Source organism: Carassius gibelio, chromosome B21 (genome assembly GCF_023724105.1).
Source record: "Carassius gibelio isolate Cgi1373 ecotype wild population from Czech Republic chromosome B21, carGib1.2-hapl.c, whole genome shotgun sequence".
Lineage (NCBI taxonomy): Eukaryota > Metazoa > Chordata > Actinopteri > Cypriniformes > Cyprinidae > Carassius > Carassius gibelio.
Window position 1 is genome coordinate 25100173 of NC_068416.1, and position 25717 is coordinate 25125889.

The window sequence follows — 25717 nt, forward strand, 5'->3', positions numbered from 1 at the left end:
GAGTGGTGTGTATTGTTTTATTATAAACCAGCGGCGGTAGCCGCGGGTGGTCCGTAACGATGAGCAAAACGCCGGTGAACCGCGTCCACGCTGAGCGGCCGGGATGTATCGTCTCAGCATCGGCCGGAGAGCATTTCCGATCAGAGGCCGACGTCGCCGAGACATCTTGCCCAGGGGCGGACTTTACCATTAGGCAAAGGTCGGCAATTGCCTTGGGCCCCGAGCTACCTAGGGGCCCCCAAAATGCCCCATTAACTTGCTTAAAGATTTTTTATTTTTTTTTACTTCGTGCAAAATATATATTTCTAAAACTCCATTTGCGAAAAATGGCATCAAATCATTAGTGTCGCAGACAGGAGCCCCCCCCCCCACCTCACTACATTGGACTATTCCATTATTTCACTTACTGCGCATCTGCGAAAGTGACAAGGCTGTAATGCGCTAAAAAACTGACGAAGAAGAAGTGATTGACAGTGATAGACATTGTGTACAGAGAGAGAGTGTTGACAGTAAAAATGAAGCGAAGCTACCCAAGCGGTGCTGAAAAAAGGAAGAAACAGGAGGAAAGCAAAAAGTTTTTAGCAAAATTGATGAGTAATGAGTACTAGCAGTCACTAGCCGCATTTCCACTGTCGGCCCAGTGCGAGCCAGGGCTTAAAAGAGGCCGTTTGCATGCTTTGTTATATATTCAAATTCAAAAGCATCGATGTTTTAACTATAGAATTGATTTAATTTATCAGGACTCAAAATTAATCACACATAAATACACTTATTTCTATTTTATTTATTTATTTTTAACGCTTATGAAAATAGCCTGCTTATTCAGTCGAGTCTGTTTCTGTTTATTAGCCACAGTATAGTCGTCACATTTAGAATGAATGATAATATCTCTATTTTTATAAAAGCTCCCGAACAAAAAACATTATTAGGCTATATTCTTTTATGATAGGCAACGTGAGATAAACTCTCGAGACGAGGCTTGTGAAAGATAATATAAGTTACTTAATACACGATTGTGATAGAGAATGAGAAGCTGACGTCTGATTTCTTCAAGCGGTCATATTTACCATGTTTACTATGGAAATATGTTTAGCGTGCATATCTTTTTCATCGCTTATAAATATTTCTGCCTTGTATGGTGATTATCCACATTGGATCAAGTTATTTCAAACAGTCGCTGCTGACTGAAAGAGAGTTTTGAGCTCAACTTATTTTAAAAAAAGTGTTTAATGCTGGTGTTAAAGCTGTTATCTTTCTGAAATGATCCTCAGCGCAGACTCTCTATTTTTATAAAAGCTCCCGAACAAAAATCATTATTATATTTTGATGATATGCAACGTGGAGCTAAACTCTTGAAACGAGACGACAGATAAAATGTTACTTAATAAATACACAGTTGTGATAGAGAATAAGAAGCTGACGTCTGATTTATCCAAGCGGTCATATTTACCATGTTTACTATGGTAACGTTAGCGTGCATAGTCTTTTACATCGCTTATAAATATTTCTGCCTTGTTTAGTGATTATAATCCACATCGGATCAAGCAAACACTTGCTGCGAACTAAGAGTGAGTTTTGAGCTCAACTTATTTTAAAACGTCGTTAATGCTGGTGTTAAAGCTGTTATCTTTCTGAAATTATCCACGCTGACGCTCTCTAGACACAGAAACTCTGCCTTTGTTCATAACCCCTCCTCTAGCCCCAGCTGGCCCGCTTTGGCCTAAGGTTTTCGTCGGGCCAAAAAACCCTGGCCGTTGGCCCCGAGGAAGCCCCGGCGAGGCACGATCAAGCCCCGGAAGTGACTGTTGGAAACACGACTGGCCCTGGCACGCACTAGCACACCCTGTCTTAGCTCGGTAGTGGAAACACGGCTATTCTGACCAATGTGTTACACTTGAACTTGAAGATGACCAAGCACTCTGGCCAAAACATCTCACTGACAAAGAACGCTGCTTAATAGTGCAGAGAGGCCCAGTTCAGAGCAAGGATAGAATTTATCCTTTTTATTTTTCTTCTTTTTTTCTTACAGTTACAACTCCAGATGTCTATACATCATTGCTGTGTGAAGACTGCTGAAGAGAAGTAACAAGTAGGGCTTTTTTTTTTTTTTAAATAAGGATTGTCAAAAGGAGGGAAACAAGAGATGTAGAGGGCCCCATGTCTGTGTTTGCCTTGGGCCCCAAAATGTCTAAATCCGCCCCTGATCTTGCCTATTAGCAAACGCTCCCTGAGCGATATCGTCCCGATGGAGTTTTGTAGGTCGGCTCGACATCGGCACAACGTATGTGTGCTGTCTGGGTATATACTATATATATATATGATACTTGATAACTTCAGTCAGCTCGTCTTGGCTACTGCAATTTTCCCTACTGTATATTTACAATAAAACGAAATATGATATCAAATACCACTGCCTCCTTTCGTTTTCATTTAAGCATAATAACAACTGCAGAAATGTACTTAGGTCAGGGAAATGTGTATATGCAGCCATTACAATGAAAGAAATATTATATAGACTTGCCTTTTTTATTTTCATTTTAACATATAGATAAATTGAATACAGACCAAAGAAAACCTGTTAGATTTACCCCGCAGCTGAATTATATTTTATGTTTAACCACTAAAGACACATCAGAGCCAGCGGCGCATATCAGAAGATCTATCCCAGGAGAGGCTGCTCTCTGCGGATACATGAGGACTGAGCTCCCGCTGATTGAGTGGAGCTCACCGTCTACGAGATCGGCGAAACACATTTTTAAATAGGCGCTGTCTTTATAAATAAACCATAGATTTGAGTTTTAAACAACTACATTCTCGCCTGAAATACTTTTAAAATTACATTTCATGACACAATAACAGTAATATTTGAAAATTATCCGAATAAATGGTGGTTGAACTCAACCAATGCTGCGTGAACTCAGATCGCTTTGGCTACTGCAATTTTCCCCTCAGTATATTTACAATAAAACGAAATAGGATATAAAATACCACTGCCTCCTTTCATTTTCATTTAAACATAATAACAGCTGCAGAAATGTACTTAGTTCAGGGATAAGTGTAACGTACAGCCATTACAATGAAAGAAATATTATATAGACTTGCCTTTTTATTTTCATTTTTACATATAGATAAATTGAATACAGACCAAAGAAAACCTGTTAGATTTACCCTGCAGCTGAATTATATTTTATGTTTAACCACTAAAGACACATCAGAGCCAGCGGCGCATATCAGAAGGTCTATCCCAGGAGAGGCTGCTCTCTGCGGATACATGAGGACTGAGCTCCCGCTGATTGAGTGGAGCTTACCGTCTCTGAGATCGGCGAAACACATTTTTAAATAGGCGCTGTCTTTATAAATAAACAACAGATTTGAGTTTCAAACAACTACATTCTCGCCTGAAATACTTTTAAAATTACATTTCATGACACAATAACAGTAATATTTTGAAAATGTTGATCCGAATAAATGGTGGTTGAACTCAACCAATGCTGCGTGAACTCAACCAATCAGCATGTTTAGCGCCAAAGTCCCGCCCCCGAAAGTTCCGGAACTTTAAAAAAGTACCACCTCGCCAGCAGGGACTTTCTGGGGGGCATTTTTTTACCCGGAACTTTTATTTAGTTCCTGGTTCCTGCGGTGGAAACACACCAAGTACCGGACCAAGTCCCTAGTTCCTGGGTAAAGTTCCTGCGGTGGAAACGCGGCTTTTGTCTCTGATAGTGAAATTTAGTTTACATTCCTTATTCCTATTACACACACTCACACCGTGGAACTGAAGGAGCTTAAAAGTGAACACAATAGCATTAAAAGAAAAAATGATGCTATTCTACAAGAGTATATGAGGACAGAAAAAGACTGTTGATTGTGGACATACAGACGCTTTGTAAAGGCTGAGACGATGTTCATCAGTAAAGCCATTGAGTTCAGTCTCTTCCACAAACACGGTTGAGATGGTTTGATCCGCGTGTGGGCAAACAGGAGTATCCCACCCATAATTAAAGCCACAGTCAATGAAAGTCACATGTAGATGCACAAATATGCTTATATATAATACTAAATAAAAGTAGAAATGAATACTTCTATTCATCAAGGATGCATTAAATTGATCAAAAGTGACAGTAAAAATGTTTCTAATGTCACAAAAGATGTTTCAAATAAATGCTGCTCTTTTGAACCCTCTGTTCTTTGATCAAGTAAATGCAGCCTTGTAGAGCATAAGAGACTGATAATTGTTTTTAGTTTGTTATATGTACAACCACACAGACAGACAGATAGATAGACAGATGTGGCATCCTAAGACATTTACGGATGGGCACTTGTGCGGATGGCATTAAATGGAGCTGCCCGTGTGGAATAATCCGGAATGATCCTGGCGTTATCCACTGGAACTTTGCCAACATTCCCACCGTCTAACAGGGATTACTGCTCAACACCCGGCAATAGGTCGGCACACACCACACACACTCACAGCGTCCACAAACACTGATGTGAAGAGACAGACACACACAAATACACACGTCTAAGGAGAAACACACACACGCATATTCACACACACTCCAGGTTTGATGATGTTCGACTAGATAAATCTTTACTACAGCCTTCACTACCAAAAGTACTGTGGTATTACTGTGATAGTACCAAATTATACAACTTTTCAACATGATTTATGGCAATGCCAGGGTTTTCTGGTATAAAAATATGGAAATCAATCATTGCGATGGTATATATGAAAGTAGCATAAATTGACGATATGATACCATCACAGTAAGGGAAACTTCCTTTACACAAATGTTAATTAACAGTGGCAAATAATGATTAATTAATGAAAATAAAGGAGAGACAAGCCCCAATGGCGTCATCTAGTGGACGGTTGATGGAAGTACAGACTCTCTCCTCACAATCAAATCCCTAATAAGTGTAGGAGATATCGGTGTTTATCTTAATTTTATCTAATTAAGATTTGGTTGATGTACGAACACAACTGTACAATAATAAATAAAGAGCGTTACCTGAACGCTCACCTGCAGCAAAATGGCGCTTGACTCCTCAAATACTTGTCAAAACTTAATTAATAATAAATAATAATAATAATGGCCTAATTATTATTATTATTGTTATATAAATTGATAACATCTGTATTTTATTTTTTTATGAAAATGATAGTAAAATACAAGTTACCACAGTTTTATCAGTATTAACAATAACCATGTATTTTGGCGAACATTGTGGTTTTTATGATAATTTTTGTAACGATTTATCTCTTTTTGTTCAGTTTACCAGTTACCAAAGTTACGTAGTACTATTAAAATGTGAAATGCATAACGTTAAATAAATTCCGGTGATCATTAACACTGAATAATAATAATAATTGTTGTTGTTGTTGTTGATTATGATTACATTTGTGTTTTACTTGGCAAAATACAGGTTACCACAGTTTAACTGTATTAACAATAACTATATATTTTGGGTAACATTATGGTTATCATGGTAATTTTTGTAAGCATTTATTTATAATTTTTCATCACAGTTTTATAATTCTGCAAACAGTTATGCAAATTAGCACAATCACGTTTCCCGCCCCTCGGTCACGTGACGAAAACATTTGCGCATGATGGCGGCGCCCATAGAGAGTCTGCTGAAAAAAATCTGTGAATCCGAGGATTCGATCGAGGAGCTCAAGAGACTCCGGACGGCTTTTTAGCGACGCCCGTGAGCGGGTTGAGGCAGGCGGTGTCTGGAGCCTGACTGGAAATCATATTCGGCCTTTTAAACACAAATGACAAGGGAGTGTTGATACTCCTGAGTCAAGAGACAGTAAACACTACAGACTGCACACTGACGCATGAGAAGTTTGATTTACAATGCTACAATGTCCTTCCGCAACACGCAAGCAGTTCTGTTTATTAACCGCTAGAGCGTCAAAAGTTACCGACTGCAGCTTTAATTCTCTGTATTATGTATAGCATTATCTTAGAGAGAATCCCGTTCATATGTAAGCACAAGGGACATTAAAACTGAAATATTCCAAAATGGATCAAAATTGAATCAATAGACTTAGGAATTGTTAAATATATATTGTTTATATTTAAATAGCTGAAAGTGTTTTAATAATAATAATTAGAGAGAATTTCATTCATATGCAAGCGAAAGGGACACTAAAGTCAAAATATTTCCAAATGAATCAGAATTTAATCAAACCAATCTGATTTGAATCAAATGAATAGCTTGTGAATTTGAATCTAACCTGAATGAATCAGTATTAAACCTACTTTAGTTTACTTCTCACTCAGCCACCGTCTGTTACAGAAGAGAAGTTCACGTCTGTGCTGGAGAGAATGAGTCGCTGATGGAGCCACTGAACACTGAACATCTGGGCAGATGTTTGGAGGCTCTGGCTCAGCTGCTCAGGTTACCTGTGAGTGTGTGGGTGTGTTTTTTCAGAGGAATTGTGAGCAGATAATGGGTTTAGCTGTGAGATGTGTGTGCTTGTGTTGATGGAGCAGCAGACGGATGACCTGCTACTGTTGACCGAGTCGTGGTTTAACTGTCTGAGCTCTCACCCCATGCTGATGATCCGAAACATAAGCACACAACCCTTCCCAGAGCTTCACTGCAGCGCGCTACCAATCTTCACTTTAAGTGAGGGTGTGTGTGTTTAGATGTGTTCGACTTCATGCAGTACTGTTCAAACAGGTTACAAATTTTGTCTTGAAATGCCACCAACAAATATTGTGACCAAATAAAACTACATAACGTATTAAATGAAAAACATCCAACTTGACACCTCTGTTTTACTGCGATGTGGAAAAAAGACAGAATTGACATCAGCAGCTGATGATGGACACTCCTGGATTCGTGGAGTGGGTGATGGATCGCTCAGTGGGGACGGGAAAAGAAGCCAAGGATTGTAAGTTTGAGCTGGTGGAAGCACTCAAGAGATCTTTGGAGCACACAATGACTTAAAGCTGAAGACCTACCTGAATGTGGGACCCTATTACATCAACGCTGTGTCTTTATATATACACACTACCATTCAAACATTTGGAGTCGGTAAGGTTTTTAAATACTATTATTCTTAAATACTTAAATATATTAAAAGACAGACAAACGTGAAGCAGTGGTTTCAGAGTTGAGTTTTACTCCACGAACCTTGTTGCACACACATGCACTCCTCACAGAGGTAACAATATGTACGAAATAATAATGTTTAAAAATACAAATAAAACAACTTTCACACATCTGTCAAATCATACAAACTCTTTTAGAGGCACGCTGGTGAGGTGGCACTCTGGAAGATGGAGAAACACTGGACTCTCTTTCAACCATCAGCTTAGTCATGGTTTACTTATAGCTGTGGCTGGAAAACATCAAAGAGGTTACCTCATCTCTAAAATGGACAACCAAACCTGTATGGCTTTCTTTCTATTGTTGAACAGAAAAGAAGATCATGTTTGGAACCAAACAACATCGGATCCCATTGATTGTCAAACCGAGACCTTTGAAAGCCAAACAGGTTTGGTACAACATACAACAAGATCATTGATATGAACATGTCATATAATGAATATTCATTAGTAATACTGACCGGACCATTGACTGGTTGAATAAATGTCAATACTTTGGATAGATCACGCGCTTTATCCTGCCGTCCGCTTTGTTTTTATCCAGCCATTTCCCACAAATGAAGACCGTGGTCACGGCATTGGCCGTGTTTGTAATCTCGATCCTGCTCAGGAGCCATCCAGGACTGAGTCCAGAGTTATCGTGTTCCACGTGCATGCGGAGCAGATCACCCAGGTCCAGCAGTTCCAGAATAAACCGGTTGGTCTTGCCGCGCTCAAACAGGTTCTGGAACTTCTTGGTAAGCTGCCTCTGGCCGGAGTCACCGTTGGAGCCGAAGATGGTGATGAAGACGTTGGCGTCGGTGCCTGCGCCTTTCTCGTCGCCCGTGATTACGATGAGCTCGTATTTTACAGGTACGAGGCTTTGGGCCTTGCTGGTGAAGCTCTCGATGAACTTGCTGCACTCGAAAGTCTGGAACTCATCCCGTTTTGAGGAGAGAGGGATGGCGGCGTCACAACGAAAGATATACCTGAGTGAAATAGGACAGATTATGGATAATATGGAGCATGCATATTCTAGCCTCAGAAGCCCAGATCGTGAGGTTAAACCATAATTTAAAGGCTGGTAGCCATTGACTTCCATTGTATTTATTTATTTTTTTTCATATTGTGGAAGTCAATGGCTACCACCCCAGTAACTGTGTAGTTACCAGCATTCTTAAAAATATATTATGTGTTCAGTAGAAGAAAAAAAAAGCTCATACAGGTTTAGAAAAGTTTTCTAGTTTTCTAAGAGTCTCTCTAAGATCACTCACTTATTGCCCAGCTCCTTCTCGGTGACAACGACCTGCTCCACAAACCAGGAGGCTTCCACTTTGACTTTCTTGCCATCTTTAGGGATGTGTCCCAGACAGATGCTAGCGATGTCTCCCAGCTCCTTGGAGGAGAACTCAAAGCGGTCCGAAGCACCTCTGAAATCACACATGGAGCAGTTTAACACATGCTCACCAATTAGAAATGAACACCAGCTGAGAAACAAATGTACAGCTACCGTAAAAAACGCTTCTTTTTAGTCGAGTTCTCCATCACAAACTCTTTGGAACGTCCTTTCTTCCCTTCTAGAACGATCCAGGCATTCTCTTTGGTTTCAGCATCGTCCATATCTGCTGTCGTGACCAAGATTTCATATTCTGTATGAGGCGAAACACATGCTGTTATATTATCCCAAATCTAATTTACAAATGCAAATAATTAAGATTTGTTTTGTTTTGTTTGGCAAGACTTTCCAGCTCACCAAGGTTGCATTTAATTTGTTTAAAACAATAAAAAAAGTAATATTGTAAAATATCATTACTATTAAAAATAACAGTTTTCTATTGTAATATATTTTAAAATGTAATTAATTCCTGTGATGGCAAAGCTGAATTTTCAGCAGCAATTACTACAGTGTCATTAATTAATAATTAAGTAGTAATTCTAATTAATAATGGCTCTTTTTATTATCAAAGTTGAATACAGATTCTCAGTCTTATATTTATATCTTTATCAATTCTGTTTCAATTGGAAATATGTCACATTATGGAAGTAAAATGGGTTGCAAATGGGAAAGTTATGAACTCCAACTGAATTCTGTTTTTACTTCACTCCATTTGTATGTGTGTGTGTGTGAACTCTTGTGTGTCTCACTGGTTTTTTCATCAAAATCCACTGCGTCATTGTTGGCACATGCCAGCTCTCTCATTATCTGTCCATCATCCTCGTTCTTGGCGAGCCAGCGGTCACACTGGAAACGAAACTTCTTCCCCAAGATGTCATCATGCACGTCTACATACTCCAGGTGCCAACCTGCAGCCAGGCCTGTCAACACAAACACACTTGTTTAGCGCAAACACACACATAGAGGTTTGATGACAGATGACATCACGAGTGTTGTTCTGAGCGCTCTGATTGGCTCACCTGCGTTGTCGTGCCAAATGCGCACTTTCGAGAGCTCGCCCAAGCTGAGGATGTCAGGGAAACGGAACGTGTCCATCTGTTTGCGCTCAAACTTGTTGGTGTTGTTGCTTTCTTTCAGAGTCAGCGTCCCAGTGTCGCCGTTCTCCCCAAAAATAACCATCCACACATTAGCATCGGTTCCAGCCGCTAAAAAGCAACCAATCATAGGTTACAACCTGCTGTATCTGTGACCACAAACACAAGCAGTCAAAGAATTGTTTCTAAGCAGAAGTAGACACTACAAAGAAGTGTGCACCAGTTACATCGCTGGTCTTCACAGAAACGGTGTATGTGGTGAGCTCCACCATCTCCTCCTCATCTATTACTGCAGGCATCTCGCACAGAAGCGTCCGCTTGGGCCCGTATGAGCGAGACAGCCACTCCTCGTACATAAATAACGCCACTTCATCCGTCTGCAGGTTATGAAGTTCAATCTACATACAATCACCTATTAATATTTTTAAAGGCTTGCGGAATTAAAGTAAACGTATGTCACTTTCTCTTACAAACCTTATCCAGGAACCAGTCGGGTCTGCTTCCAGAACCATCTATACGCACTCTCATCTTTCTCAAAGGAGCGATATCCTCAATCTCCAGATTGAATGTGTCCGTCTGCCCCCGTTCAAACCTACACACATATTAAACACAAAAATGAAAATTTTTTAATGCATAATCACTTTTGAGAGAATGTGGTCCACGGTAATCAGGTAACTAAAACCATATAAAAATTATTTACTTGAAATAAAATATTTACTGAAATAAATTTAAAATTAAAAAAAAATATTTATCTTATTTTATTTCAGCTATTTACTGTAAGTTTAGTTGTACAAAAAAAAAAAGAATAAAAATAAGCAACAAAGTTACTAAACCTAACTAAACTTTAAATGAAAACAGAAAATACAAATAAAGCCCAATTAGAAATATTAACAAAATCTATAGCAGTATATGATTGTCAATAAAAGAACACTGTAGGTAGTTACATTCTAATTGTATTCTTTTTTCTTAGATTGTTATATTTTTCAACTCAAATTAATATTTTTGCTAAATAAACTGCATGAAAACATTACATTTATCTTGCAATAATCGCCAGCTGACTGTACATTATCCTTGTGTTTTTGTGTGTGTGTGTGTGTGTGTGTATGCACCTGTCCTCTAACTTTGGCAGCAGCATTTCCTCAGATGTGCCGTAGACTCCAAACACAGTCATGTAGATCTGTATGTCTGTACCTGCGTGCTGGACATCTCCTGTTATCACCGTTACCTCATAGATCACCTAGAAGAAAAATATCTTTCATGAAGTACACTTACTGTAGTATACAGCAGCAAATCAGCATATCTGAATGATTTCTGAAGGATCATGTGACACTGAAGACTGGAGGAATTTTCAAATAAATGCAGCCTTGGTGAGCAGAAAAGGTTTATTTCAAAAACGTTTAAAAAAAAAATCATACAACCCTCAACTTTTGAATAGTACGGTATATACCATAATAAAATATAATATAAAGCTATTTCTATTTGTAAGGCTGAATGAAAGGAAATGGTGTACCTTCTGTGGGATGTTGACAGGTTCTGCATCCTGTACATCAAAGAAACGGGCAGTGAGTCCGTCTCCTCTGTCTTTGGCCAACCAGCATTTACAGGGAAACACGTAGCGCACTGCTTTAGTCGGCACATCAACCGTCAGCTCCTCCACTAACCAGCAGCTCTCTGGAGTCGCCCCATCATGACCCAACTACACATGACACAAACCGACAATCTGACACCTGCAGTATCTGTACTTACTGCACACTGAGCTTACGAATACAAACTACTGAATCTGTGTGTGCGCTTTCACTCACTTCCACTTTCTTGATGTCGCCAACATCAGTTCCATAGCAGGTGAAGTAATCCAAGGATCCAGGCAGGAATCTGTTTTTCCAATCCGAGTCGAGCCAGAGGCGATCTGTCTTTTTGTTCTTCTTTCCTATGATGATGACATATACTCTGCTACTCGTCCCAGCATCCCGATCCCAACCCGTCGTCACCGAGAAGTGGTAGGGAATCACTATACACACACACATACACACCATTTCATTTTTTCCTCATATTAAATTCAACTAGAGAATAGTGGTGTTTACTCATGAATAAACTTTAACTATGCAAGGACGTGGTGGGTGTTTTACATTAAATAAAATTAAATTAATTTAAATTACAAAATGTTTTAATAATATTATAAGTTAATATGTTAAACGAGTAATATAAAAAAAAATGTAATGTTGTGCGGATTATTATTATTTTTTTTTTTATAAAATAATAAATAAATACATTTTTAACACTGATAATATATCTGGTAACACTTACAATAAGGTTCCATAACAGAAACCAACAATGAACATTATTCCTTAAGCATTTATTATAGTTAATGTAAACATTTACTAATACATTTTTAAAATCAAGTATCTGGTCTGTAAACTAACATGAACAAGCAATAAATAGATACTATTTTCACAAAGTTGAGTAGATTTGAGAGAAAAAAATGTGACCTTATTGTAAATTGTGTGTTCGTACCATTGAATTTTTTAATGAAAATATTATATTAAATGATATAAAAATCCAAACTTGAACAATTGATGGTCTCAGACCTTTGAAGCCCACTGTATGTTGTGGAGACAAGACTGTTTACACTTATACATACACGATCCTTCCTCGTCTTCTTCTTCTTCTGAATGCCGTTTCTTGTTTTTCTTGTTCATGTTGCTGTCCAGATTTGTCACTTTTTTAATTGGACAGAAGGCAGTCTCTCGCTCTCCCTCATACCCCTACACACACACACACACACACACAGTATGTACATCTGGATGTGCTCTGGACTAGTCTGTAACACTGTAACATTGTTAACGCATGCATGCACAGGTGCACACTTGCACGCATGCAGGCAGACCTTAACATAGAACACCCTGTCGATCCGTCTGTCCTCCTTCTTTCTCGAAAGCCATCGCTCACACAAAAACAGAAACACTTCCTCCGTATCTTGGTCTGCCACTTCCACCTGTTCCAGGTACCAATCAGCACTCAGCATGCTGTTGTCATGGCGAACGCGGATCTTGAACACCTGGCCCAGATCCACGGCCTCCAGAGTGAATGTGTCCACCTGACCAATCAGAAGCAGTCATTGTCAGCAGCCAATCAGAAGGCAGCTACACTACTACTGAAATATTTGGTGTCAGTAAAAATGTTATTCCGCGAAGATGCATTAAAAAGTGAAGATCAGTAAAGACATTTATGGTGACAAAAAGAATAATAATTAGCATTAGCGCAACAAGAAATGTTTGTTGAGCAGCAAATCAACACTAGAATGAGTAATGAATCAAAAGAAATGATGCTGAATTTATAATATATATTAAAATAAAAAAACTTAATTTAAATTGTAATAATGTCTCATAATTTCTACTGTGCCCAAACTGTTTTAAATGATGTATTTCTAGTGGTGAAAAATATCTGAAGACACAGGATATTCAAACCTGACAAGCCTTATGAGGACATTGCCACAAGATATTCATATTGGTTCAATTTCCACCTAAAATTTATCCAAAATTACGAAGCATAAGGACGATGTCCTCACAAAGCCTCACCGATCCTCTCTCAAACTTGTTGCTGTTCTCAGACTTGCTGAGTTTGCGTTCTCCAGTGTCGCCCATGTCTCCATAAAGAGTGATGAACACATTGGCATCGGTTCCTGCTCCGTACACATCCCCCGTGGTCACCATCACTGTATATGTGTGTACTGCAACACACACAAATATGCAATTGCTCAAATAGTAGTGCATTGTACTTGCAACACCAAGGTCATGGGTTTGATACCCTGGTAATGCATGAATCAAAAAATGTATAGTTTGAATGCATAAAACTAGGACTCTCGAATGCATTAATATAGTACATCAAGGTACGTATATACGGAAAACTGTCCACACACGTACTCTCCAGTGCGTCGTCCACCTCTGTCTCGATGACTTTGAGGGTCCCGTCTCGTGAAAGTTTCTCCACGATGATGTCAGACGGCACCAGCTCTCGAATCGTCTCACCGTCCTCCTCCGAACGAGCCAACCATCCCTCACACGGGAATATTGTGGTCTCAGAGCCCTGCATGAACACACATTTTTGAGTCTCTTGGCATGTTGAATACTAGGCCTTTACATTTTATTAAAGGAAATTTGATTAATAATACCATGAAGTGTTCATTTAAAGATTAAAGGGAAAGTTCACCCAAAAATGAACATACTCACCCTCATGTCGTTCCAAACCCATAAGACCTTCTTCATTCATCTTTGGAACACAAATTAAGATATTCTGATGAAATCCGAGAGCTTTCTGACCCTCCATAGACAGCCAGGATCCTTACAAGATCAAGGCTCAGAAAATTAGTAAATAATCCATGTGACATCAGTGGGTCAGCCATGATTTTACGAAGCTATGAGAATACTTTTCGTGCACAAAGAATACAAAAATAACGACTTTATTCAGCAATTTGTCTCCTCCGTGTCACCCTATAGCCCCATTTTGGAGAGTATTACATACGTAAACATTGTATGTACGTTGTGTTTATGTTCAGATCAAGGGGTAAACAATGTAAACAACGTATGCATGTATGGTGCTGCTGACACAGAACAGTTTAGGTATGTTATACTCTCTAAGATGGCACTATAGGGTTGAGACGAGTTGTTGACTAAAGTCGTTATTTTTGTGCACAAAAAGTATTTTTGTAGCTTCGTAAAATTATGGTTGAACCACTGATGTCACATGGATTACTACCTTACTCTGGACCTTGATCATGATAGGTTTGGAACGACTTGAGAGTGAGTAATTAATGACAGAATTTTCATTTTTGGGTGAATATCCCTTTAAATGTGTCATTTATTCACTGTTGCAGTACTTTTTCCCTACAGGGCTACCTGTTTAGTGGTAAACTGGCCAGTCTGGGTAGAAACATGGGGTAGCAGAGGCTAGTTTTAATATTTAGTCAAATGATCATCTAATAATCAGCCAATTCATGAAATAATCCATCAAATATCAAAATCTGTCACACGGGCCGTGTCAAGGCTGAAAGTATGTAATATACTATACCATTCAGAAGTTTGAGATCGATACGATTTCACACCAAACAGTTTTGCTGAAAACAGTTTTCCTGCTTCATATTTTTTTTCAAGATTCATTGATGAATTGAAATTTCGAAATAACATCTTTTTGAAATAGGAATCTTCTGTACCATTATAAATGTCTTTACTGTCACTATTGATCAATTGAATGCATCCTTAATGAGTTAAAGTATTAATTTGTTTTCAAAAAAGGGTAGTTTCTGCTGGTAAGCGGTGGACGTGTATGTTGACACCCGAGTGTCACGCTGGTGTGATGTGCTTGACGGAGCTACAGCTGAGGCAGTGTTTCACTCCTCTACTGTACACAGATAGCACTGGAGTGAAGCGACAGGTCAGAGAAGATTAGTCACTGGAACTAATTATACAAACGGCAACAGAGAGAAGATGTGGGTCAATGAAATGGGTGTACGACAGACAGTGGAGAGGAAAAGAAGGTTTCCCACAGCCAGACGGGAACATTCTAGACCCAACCAAGTTTCACATTGCCAGAATTAAAGGGATAGTCCAGAAAGTAAATAATGTGGAAGTCAGCGGGAACCACCAACTGTTTGATTACCAGCAATCTTTAAAATATCTTATTTTATGTTCAACATAAGAAAGAAACTCTTACAGGTTTGGAACGATGAAGGGTGAGTAGATTATGACAGAACTTAAATTTTTGAGTGAACTATCCCTTAGACCAATATGTCTAGTCCAAAGCGTAGCTTAGTCTTGCCAAAACGGGCACTTATGCAGAAAAGTCAGTCTGACCAACACGTGAAAGGATCAGCCACAGTTTGCTGTTTTAAGTGACATTTTAGGGGCTATGAATTTCTGGACAACTTGAGAGTTTTCCAAAAATTATACAAACCCAACTGCATTGCAAGAAGTCTGTCATGTTTACCTGTACAGTACATGCAGATTTGTACACAAGCAGTTGATCTCTTTCTAACAGAGATAAAGTTCAGTAATTTAAATTAAATTTATGCACTTTGCAGACGCTTTTAAGCGACTTAAAGTTCATTCATGGCTAGCAATCTATCATGTGTTCCCGGAGAATCGAAATGCTCTACCACTTGAGCTACAGGAACAGAAAAGTACTGTAAGATAAAGCTCAATACCTTCCCTTTCCGGAGAAGTCGGCGAATTTCCACACGGTCTAAATGCCAGCCAGGATTCACCCCTCGATTATCGTGACCGATACGGATTTTCTCAATGATATCGCCAATGTCCTCCAACTGCAGAAGCCCAGAATCAACATTAACATCACTGCTGTCAGTGCCTTTCATTAAACGTATTAATAGAAATGCTCAATTCTATTAATTCAGGTTGGTTTTAGGGTTATTTTAGTTAACAAAAAAACAGAACTGAAAGTAAAATTAAAACCATTAAAAAATGTTACTTGAAATAAAATAAATATTAAATTAGAGCTGCACAATTAGTCAAATTTCTAATCACTATTACAGTTAAAGAAGGCACAATTACACAATCATTCAAAAGCGGCAATTAATCGTTCACAGTCCACTTATGTTATTCCATGTGCTTAAGATGTGTTTTTTTCTTTCTACATGTTTTCTTAAGGGTTTTCCCATTATTTACATTTTAGTTTTAGTATAACATTAGTATAACATTACAATACCATTCATAAACCAATCCGATGTATATTTGACATTTGAGGCTTAATACTATAGAAAAGCACTAAAAGTTTTTCAGTAAGAGTGTTTTCAGCTTGTTTATTTTTCAAATAAATATACGGCATGCAGTTGCATCAAACAATGGTATAAACATCACTTAATTTAAATTGTGATAATCGTAATTAATAATCACAACAACGATTTCAAGGAAATAATCGACAGTTATCATTTTTGTCATAATTGTGCAGCCCTACATTAAATGAAATCAAACTTTATTTTAACTAGTTAGCAAGGCAACATTTCTCATTTTAGTTTCACTTGAAGTACTAAAAACTATATAAACATTACTAGAACTACTAACAATGACAAAAACATACAACAAAATTACTCAAACTTGAACTAAACCTAAAGTGAAAGCAGGTTTCTCAGTGATACTAAAATAACTCTGGCTGGTTTACGCCAGTTTTACTAGTCTGTTGTTGGTCCAGCAGCAAAACTTCATCAGCAAAACTCAGCCCATAAAGCAGAACAAATGGCATCATTTTACAACCCTAGTTTTATCTTTACGTTGAGCAGCACAGAAACGATCAGCTCATTTACCTCCACAATGAACATGTCCTCCGCCCCTCGTTCAAAGTACATCCTCCTCTCTCTCTTATTGACGCAGAGAGACTTCTGAGACGTACTCACTCCGTTCTGCCCGTACAGGACGATGAAGACGTCTGCGTCCGTTCCCGCAGCAAATATATCACTGGTGAAGATTTTGATTTCATAGGGAACAACTGCAACACAAAAGAAGAAATCCCATGTATCACCAACAGCCTGTGTTGGTCTGTCTATGAGTGTTATGGCACAAGTTTTCATCTGACACATGAAGTAAATAAGGTTTAGTAGTAGTCTGTAATCATTATAGTTAGCAACATAAACCTGTATCATACAGGGTGTGTATAGTACTGTCTGCAGTTCATTAGGGTACAGGTCTCTGACAATGGCACCATCGTCTTTTCCTTTATCCAGCCAGCGGCCACATGGAAAGCGCAGCAGCTGACCCAGAGACGGAGCATCGATCTCTACCCAGTCCAGAAACCAGCCTGGAGAAACACCTGAAAAAACATGACAAACACACCCATACACACACAGAGACACGTGCAACATCCACATACACACATGTACACTGTAAGTAATTGTCTGTAGGATTTACACCAATGCTGGATTCAGAAAGCCAGTGAAATTAAATGACCATAAATTAAGTGACAATTTAATGCAAAAAAATACATAAAGGCATAAATGACAAAGATACAGACACAGATTCATATGGACATTGATAAACCTTCATTTTCAATATGCATGCACATTGCTTAAATGTAAAATTTAAACAACTTTTGTGTTTTGTACGGAGAACATGTCTTACAATGAAAGTGAACTTTTTTTGTCATGCTTTTGAGAGAAGTCATAAAAGACTGCATTTATCAGAAACTGGTAAAAAAATACAGTAAAAACATTAATATAGGGAAATATTAGAGTAACTATCAGAGTAACATGATCCTTCAGAAATCATTCTCTATTTTAATGTTTTTTTTTTTTTATAATAGCAATTATTTGAAATAGACATCTTTTGTAACATTATAAATGTCTTTTCTGTCACTTTTGATCAATTTAAAGCATCCTTGCTAAATGAAAGTACTCATTTGTTTTCAACCAACCGCAAATGAACAATAGTGTTTTTTTATGCATAACAGATGATTTTCACTTTATAATTAAGTGTTAATTAAAATATAATTAAAATAACCAAAAATAAGTAGGAGCAGAAACATCATTACGATTATGTTTTAGAGTAAAAATACGATTTATAACACGTCTTTATGCTATCTGTAAATAACAACACGGTATCATTAATAGGAACGGATGCACATTACTTTTGTTTTTTGCTGTAAAAAGAACAGCGATTCGTTACAGTGTAAACACACAGACGAGCACACACACACACGTCACTCATCAATGCAGAGATTTGAACTACAACTACAGAACGCAGATTCAGCATATTTGCATAAAGATTTGAAACATTACGATCTCTGGTGTGAATGTGTGTACCTGCGTTGTCGTGTCCGATACACATTCTCTTGAGTTTTCCGATGTCCACTGCCTCTATGGTGAACTCGTCAATCAGTCCCAACTCATACTTGTTCCTATGGTTCTTAGACGCCTTTAGATTAATGATACCTGACACACACAAACACACTTTTCAGAAGCGGCTGTGTGAACAGTATTAACAGTATAGTCTGAATTCTCTTCACAGTTACCAGTGTCATCTTTGGTTCCATAGAGAATAGCATAAACGTTTGCATCTGTGCCGGCGTTCTTCTTCTCCCCTGTTTTTACTCTCATTGTGAACGTGGTTGACATGGCTACACACAGACATAATCAATGCAATATCAATGCAATGAGAAAATGCCATTAGGTTAAAGTAGATCATGGTAACATTTAAAACCTTTTTGCTCTAGTCCGAGTTGAGCAGGTGATGACTCCTCTTCTTCGTCTTCATCTCTTCTCATGAAAGCCTCATCTACTGGCACTAATTCACGGCCCAGCTGCCCGTCATCTTCATCAACCGCCAACCACCGCTGACAGGGGAAAAAATACCTGAACAATACACAAAAATACGGTCAACAGAGTACATAGAAAAGAGAAATCACTTTAATATGTCACATGTCAGTTGCTTCTCTATAGACAGTGATTCGATTAAATTGGGCAAATTGAGACTTAAGCCTCACATTTTTCATCTGAGGAACCAGAAACTGAAACTAAATTTACTATCAATATTTGAAATAGAATAAATATTAACTGTAATAGAAAAAAAAAAAAAAAAAATATATATATATATAAATAATTTTTATATTTCAAACTTAAACTAAATGAAAATAAGAAATGTTGCCCTTGCTGAAAGGGCAACATTTCTTATTTTCATTTAGTTTAAGTTTGAAATATAAAAATAATTGAAACATTCTAAACTAAAATCTAACATATTTGGGGGGAGGGGGACTAATAAAATAAATTATTAAAATGAAAATAAAATAAAAATGAAAATCTAAAAATATTAAGTATATATAAAATAATAATAAAAAAAACGAATTCAAAATAAATAGATAAAAACTAAAATATATACATTATAATATATGTAATAATACATTAATAATACTAAAATAACGGCTCAGTAACCTTACATCTCCTCTTGACCATCTCAAAAAAAAATTCTTAGATTTGCTAGATATTTGTAAAAAAAAAATGTTTTTATAAATTTCAATGTATTCATTAATTTATACACTGTAAATAAATTATTTATTTCCTTAAAATGTATTTATTTAAAACTAATGTTTAAGCAATTTCTGCAATCAAAAGTCAGAGATCTAGCGTTCCCATTATCAAAGATCTAAACGGCAAACCATATTAATTGTATGGCTCTCAACTCTTACTGTAAATCAACATTTTACACATTAGCATCTATTTTTATTTCTCCAGAGAAATGTTAAGGGAAACAAAGCTGGTAGGCTCACATGGTTTCATCTTTTGCATCAAAGATCTCGACGCGGTCCAGATACCAGGCAGCATTCGCCTGCTTGTTGTCATGACGTATCCTCAGTTTCTTCAAGGACCCCAGATCCATCCCAGTGATGGTGAACACATCCTCCTGAAAGTGATCCGCAGTCAGGTGCATTCTCTGTACAGTGTGAATGTGTGTGTGTTATGTTCCACTCACCTGTCCGCGCTCAAACTTGTTTAGGTGGTTTGACTTGCGTAGTTTTCTCTCGCCTGTGTCGCCCATTTCTCCGTAGATGTTGATGAAAACACTCGCATCGGTTCCGGCCCCCAGCATATCCCCAGTGAACACGTGAACCTCGTATGAATTCTCTAAAATACAGGAACACACACACACACACACACACACACACACGTGTCTTCTCAAAATTCACTTCTGTTGAAGGTATCAGGTTGTACATTGCTACCGTGATTTTTTTTTTTTACTTCAGAAACATGTGGGATGTCTGAATCTCATTGTATTAGGTAACAAAACAGCAAACAATTTCTTTTCATTCATTATCAAATTTATTTTAAAGCAAATGAGCACAAGCACAATTGTGACCATGGAACACAAAACCATCATAAGGATCAATTTTTCAACATATATCATCTGAAAGCTGAATAAACAAGCTTTCCACTGATGTATGGTTAGGATAGGACAATATTTGGCTGAGAGAAAAACTGGAATCTGAGGGTCAGAACATAAAATCTCGAAATACTGAGAAAGTTGCCTTTATAAAGTTGTACAAATTAATTCTTAGTTATGCATATTACTGATCAAAAATGTAGTTTTTATATATTTACGGTAGGGAATTTAATATCTTCATGGAACATGATCTTTACTTAATACCCTAATGATTTTTGATTTTCATGGTCTCAATTTACACATTAACATTTTCATGAAAAGAACTTTGTTACACTACCTTTTTGTCTTTAATTAAATTAATAATTAAATAAAATATGTGTAGTATTTCAAATTAATTAAAACATTCAAAAATGTATTTATGAAAAATGTATAAACAAATTAATTAATTTATTTGTTTAAAATGAATAAATGTATTAATTATATTACAAATATTAATTTACAACATACACATAATTTTTCATATAGATATAATTTTTATCAGTACATATTTATTAATACATTTCTTTAAAAAATATTTTAGAAATAAATATATATATATAAATTAATAATAAATAATAAAATAAATGTACATTTATTACTTTGTACATTTTAAATAAATTATTCAATTTCCTAAAAAAGTATTTATTTAAAATTCATAGTTTTTTTATATATACTTTTTGGTTGTGAAGGATTGAATCTGGTTCTATACCCTCCAGATCTTCGTAATCTTCAGCACGCAGCTCCACGAGTATCTCTCCATCCTCTTCATCACGAGCGAGCCATCGGCCACATTGGAAGCTGAAAGTTCGAACAACCTCCTTTAGTTCACCTGGCGATTCTTCTTCTTCCTCCTAGAGATGATCAGATGGGTGTAAAAAAATAAATATTTAAATAGTGGTCAATCAATATTAGTTTTTCAATTGCTCATTCTGAAAATGTTCAGTTTGGTCGATAACCAAACCCTAACCCTAACATTTAGTTGCTGGCTTAAAATACATCAATTATAAATATAGGTTTAAATCAAGAAAACAACTAACGGTCAAACCTTTTTCTTCTTTTTCTTCTTTTTGTCTTTCTTGTCCTCCTCTTTCTTCTCTGGTTTCACCATCGCCATGACCAGCCGTTTAATGTCCACTTTCTCCAGGAACCATCCAGCTCCTATTCCCGAGCCGTCATGGCCGATTCGGATCTTATAGACCCGTCCCACATCTAGGCCCTCGATCTTAAATCAACCAATGAAAATGCATCTCTCCAGAAACAAACAACATGATTCCAGAATCGTCACAGCTTTTAAAATATGGAGTAGGTTTTTCATATACAACTCCATTAACTCACCCTAAAGATCTCAGTGGTTCCTCTCTCAAAGTTGTTGGATCGGCTCTTCAGCTGAATTAGTTCGGTTTTCCCCTCCTCACCGTAAATCTGCAGGAAGACGTTTGCATTCGTTCCTCCGGCCCACACGTCTCCTGTCACCACAGTAACTTCATAATTGATCACTGTCGAGAAGAAAAACAATGACTGATCATTTTTAGTTCACAGTAGCTGGATTTCAACATGAAGTAATTGTGAAACACATACATTTCTCTATCTCCAGTGTCTCACTTGGATAGATTTCCACCTCCACCTTCCCATCAGCCTCGTCCTTACAGAGCCAGCGGTGACTGGGGAACATGTACTGCACCCCGTGCACCGGCACCCAGATCTGAACGCTGTCCAGGAACCAACCGGCTCGCAGACCCTCGTTAGTATGACCAATCAGCATCCGGTTTATCTACAGGACCCTCCCAGAGAGCGGAGGGGAGTCACAGTAAATACACACATTCGGCACATTTCTTTCATTTGAGATGAATGTGAGTATAAATTTTATGCGCAAATGTATGAATGATGTTTACAGTATATATGTATTATATAAATCATATTTTATCATGTGAGCATCCACATCATTTGACAGGATTTCTTGGGACATTTGATAGAAGTTGCATTTTTGACATTTGCCATTTCTAGTATGTACCTGTCCTGATGAAATAGAATAGAACAGAACAAAATGAATTTATCAGACGTTGATTTGAACAACGCAATACAAGAGAACAAATGTGAACAACAGAACAAAGTTTAACATTAGAATAGAATAGAATAGAATAAAATGAGTTGAACTAAACATAACAGAAATTCAAAAACAACTAAATAGAACGAATTTAAACATTAGAAAAAATAGAACAGAACAAAACTAAACAGAATGGGTTAAACAAAATAATATGAACAACAGAACAGAACATAATAGTACAAACATTTAATAAACAAAAGAACAAAGTAGAAAAAAATAACAGTAGTGTAGAATACAATAGAATAGAACAGAATGAGTTTAACAGAATATAATGAATTTGAACAACAAAACACAAGAGAACATATCTACCAACATTACAATATATATATATATTTATTTATTTATTTAACATTATAAAGAACAAAACAGAACAGAATGTGTTTAACATGATAGATTTAATTTCAACAACAGAATAGAATTAATTAGAACAAATGTAAACAATATACCAAATATACCATTACAAAGAATATAACAGAACACAAAAGAATAGAATTTGTTCAACAGAAGAGTGAATTTGAACAAACAGAACAAACACAATAGAACAAATGTAAACAACAAAATTTAAGAAGATGAATAGAACAGAACAAAATAAAATAGAACAGAATAGAATAGAATGAGTTTAACAGAAAACAGTGAATTTGAACAACATAACACAATAGGACAAATCTACCAACAGTACTAAACTGAACAAATTTTAACATGATAAAGAACAGAATAGAATTGAATGGAACTGGTTAAACAGAATAGAATGGAATGTAATAGAATGGGTTAAACAGAATAGAGTTAATTTGAACAACAGGATATAATTCAATAGAACATATTTAAACTACAGAAAACAGTATAATAAAAATATACATTGGAAAGAATAGAACAGAACACAAGAGAATAGAATTAGTTCAACAGAATAGAGTGAATTTCAACAACAGATCAAACACAATAGAACAAATGTAAATAGAACAAATTTGATGAAAAAGAATAGAACAGAACAAAATAGAATAGAACAGAATAGAACAGAAAAAAATGAATAGAACAGAATATAATAGAATCAGTTTAACAGAAAACAGTGAATTTGAACAACAGTACTAAATTGAACAAATTTGAACATGATAAAGGATAGAATAGAATTGAATAGAACGGGTTAAACAGAATAGAATAGAATGGAATGGAATAGAATGGGTTAAACAGAATAGAGTTAATTTGAACAACAGAATATAATTCAATAGAACATATTTATACTACAGAAAACAGTATAATAAAAATACACATTGGAAAGAATAGAACAGAACACAAGAGAATAGAATTAGTTCAACAGAATAGAGTGAATTTCAACAACAGATCAAACACAATAGAACAAATGTGAATAGAACAAATTTGATGAAAAAGAACAGAATAGAATAGAATTGTAACTTTAGACTGGGTAAATGTGCTGAACATGAACAGGTAGCATACCTTGCCAATGTCAAAGGTCTCTATGGTGAAGATGTCCGTCTGTGCCGTCTCGAAATAGTTGCCCAGGTCGTTATCGGAGACGACCAGCAGCATCTTGTTGGTGTCACCTTTCTCTCCGTACAGCTTTACGAACACCTTCGAATCGGAGCTGGCACCATTAATGCTGCCCGTCTTTATCGCAATGTGATAACCAACAGCTGGAACAAACACACACACGTCAAAGCATACTGCATCTAGCTTATATTTCTATATTACACAGAAATACAAAGTATGTTTTGTTTCATCGCTGCATACAATCTACTTGTTTCTAAGTGATAATGTCTGTATGTGTGTGTCCACTCACTGAACAAACGCTGACCATCATCAGTAGGGACTAACTCTCTTACAATCTGCCCGTCGTCTTCATTACGATCCAGCCACCTGAGAGGAGACAGAGAGAGATACACTGCAGGATGAGTGTGTGTATTTGTGTGTTATAGGCGTGTGTGTAGCTGAGCTCTCTCGTTGATGTAGTTAGGGTTTCCTCAGCACTCATTAGTGTCCAATAGTAACCAAAGTCAATTTTCTCAACTACATAACTGACTTAAACACCACTTTCGCATGTTCTTTACCCGGCCAGACAAGCGCACATATGCATATGTACTTATACTGACAAGTGAGTTTGAAACATGATGTAGACCACAGGCTAATGTTTGTTAGATTGTCTTGCCTGTAACATGGGAACTCGATGGATGACGCCTCAGGTTGTCCCTCCTCTCTGACCATAACTTTATCCAGGAACCAACCACATCCTCCGCCTCGTCCGTCATGACCAATCCGAACCCTCCTGATCTGTCCCAGTGTGACCGCCTCTACCAGGAACTCATCATGCTGAGAAAAGAGTTAACACATACTACTTCTGCAGTATAAAGTATGTATGCTATGCACATAAATTTATACAAGGTGCTGTATCCCACAATGCAATGTGTTCATCTTTAGATTTCATTTTCAGAATGAACTGGATATAATATCTCCAGCCAGTCGATATTTAATCGCATTACCAAAAGTTAAGACATTATATTAGAGATTTTATGTCATTACTCACGTTTCCTTTCTCAAACTTGTTGGCGTTGTTTTTGCTCATGAACATCAGACGCTCTCCGGTGTCTCCCAAGTCACCAATGATGTTTAAATACACACTGGCATCTGTCCCACTTCCGCTGATGTTTCCCGTGCAAATCGTCACACGATATTTAATAACTATTAAACAGTAATAAAAAACAGATATGGTGACCCTGGACCACAAAACCACTCATTAGTAGCACAGTTATATTTGTAGCAATAGCCAAAAATACATTGTTTGGGTCAAGATTATCTTATTATTATGCCAAAAATCATTAGGATATCAGATCATGTTCCATGTTCCATGAAGACATTTTGTAAATTTCCTACTGTAAATAAATCAAAACTTAAGTTTTGATTTGTAATGTGCATTGCTAAGAACTTCATTTGGACAACTTTAGATTTTCTCAATATTTTGATTTTTTTGGCACCCTCAGATTCGAGATTTTCGAATAGTTGTATCTCGGCCAAATATTTTCCAATCAAAAATTTACACTTAAGACTGGTTTTGTGGTCCAGGGTCACATATAAATAGTAATATTGAAAAAAATATGAAA

At 37.0% G+C, this 25717-nt stretch overlaps 1 protein-coding gene across 2 annotated transcripts in view; it reads right to left on the minus strand.

Annotated features, from left to right (window-relative positions):
* Nucleotides 1-6816: 6816 nt before the first annotated feature.
* The window catches only part of LOC127985482 (lipoxygenase homology domain-containing protein 1-like), a 32007-nt gene continuing 13106 nt past the window's right edge, over nucleotides 6817-25717 (minus strand). Inside the window, exons 12-41 of one of the 2 annotated variants that reach the window (XM_052587493.1) lie at nucleotides 25144-25298; nucleotides 24769-24929; nucleotides 24403-24479; nucleotides 24060-24256; nucleotides 22085-22277; nucleotides 21842-22002; nucleotides 21552-21728; nucleotides 21216-21357; nucleotides 20060-20211; nucleotides 19857-19990; nucleotides 18794-18945; nucleotides 18606-18710; nucleotides 18397-18525; nucleotides 17244-17408; nucleotides 16906-17087; nucleotides 15793-15909; nucleotides 13517-13679; nucleotides 13172-13323; nucleotides 12481-12690; nucleotides 12235-12358; nucleotides 11399-11604; nucleotides 11107-11292; nucleotides 10706-10833; nucleotides 10071-10188; nucleotides 9817-9994; nucleotides 9522-9707; nucleotides 9252-9422; nucleotides 8617-8755; nucleotides 8381-8536; nucleotides 6817-8095 (exon numbers count right to left, since the gene is read on the minus strand). In XM_052587493.1, the coding sequence (XP_052443453.1) occupies nucleotides 7615-8095; nucleotides 8381-8536; nucleotides 8617-8755; nucleotides 9252-9422; nucleotides 9522-9707; nucleotides 9817-9994; nucleotides 10071-10188; nucleotides 10706-10833; nucleotides 11107-11292; nucleotides 11399-11604; nucleotides 12235-12358; nucleotides 12481-12690; nucleotides 13172-13323; nucleotides 13517-13679; nucleotides 15793-15909; nucleotides 16906-17087; nucleotides 17244-17408; nucleotides 18397-18525; nucleotides 18606-18710; nucleotides 18794-18945; nucleotides 19857-19990; nucleotides 20060-20211; nucleotides 21216-21357; nucleotides 21552-21728; nucleotides 21842-22002; nucleotides 22085-22277; nucleotides 24060-24256; nucleotides 24403-24479; nucleotides 24769-24929; nucleotides 25144-25298 (4997 nt within the window). In that variant the 3' untranslated portion in view covers nucleotides 6817-7614. Of the gene's footprint in view, nucleotides 8096-8380; nucleotides 8537-8616; nucleotides 8756-9251; nucleotides 9423-9521; nucleotides 9708-9816; nucleotides 9995-10070; nucleotides 10189-10705; nucleotides 10834-11106; nucleotides 11293-11398; nucleotides 11605-12234; nucleotides 12359-12480; nucleotides 12691-13171; nucleotides 13324-13516; nucleotides 13680-15792; nucleotides 15910-16905; nucleotides 17088-17243; nucleotides 17409-18396; nucleotides 18526-18605; nucleotides 18711-18793; nucleotides 18946-19856; nucleotides 19991-20059; nucleotides 20212-21215; nucleotides 21358-21551; nucleotides 21729-21841; nucleotides 22003-22084; nucleotides 22278-24059; nucleotides 24257-24402; nucleotides 24480-24768; nucleotides 24930-25143; nucleotides 25299-25717 lie in introns of those variants that run through there. The other variant, XM_052587492.1, reaches the window with a different exon arrangement.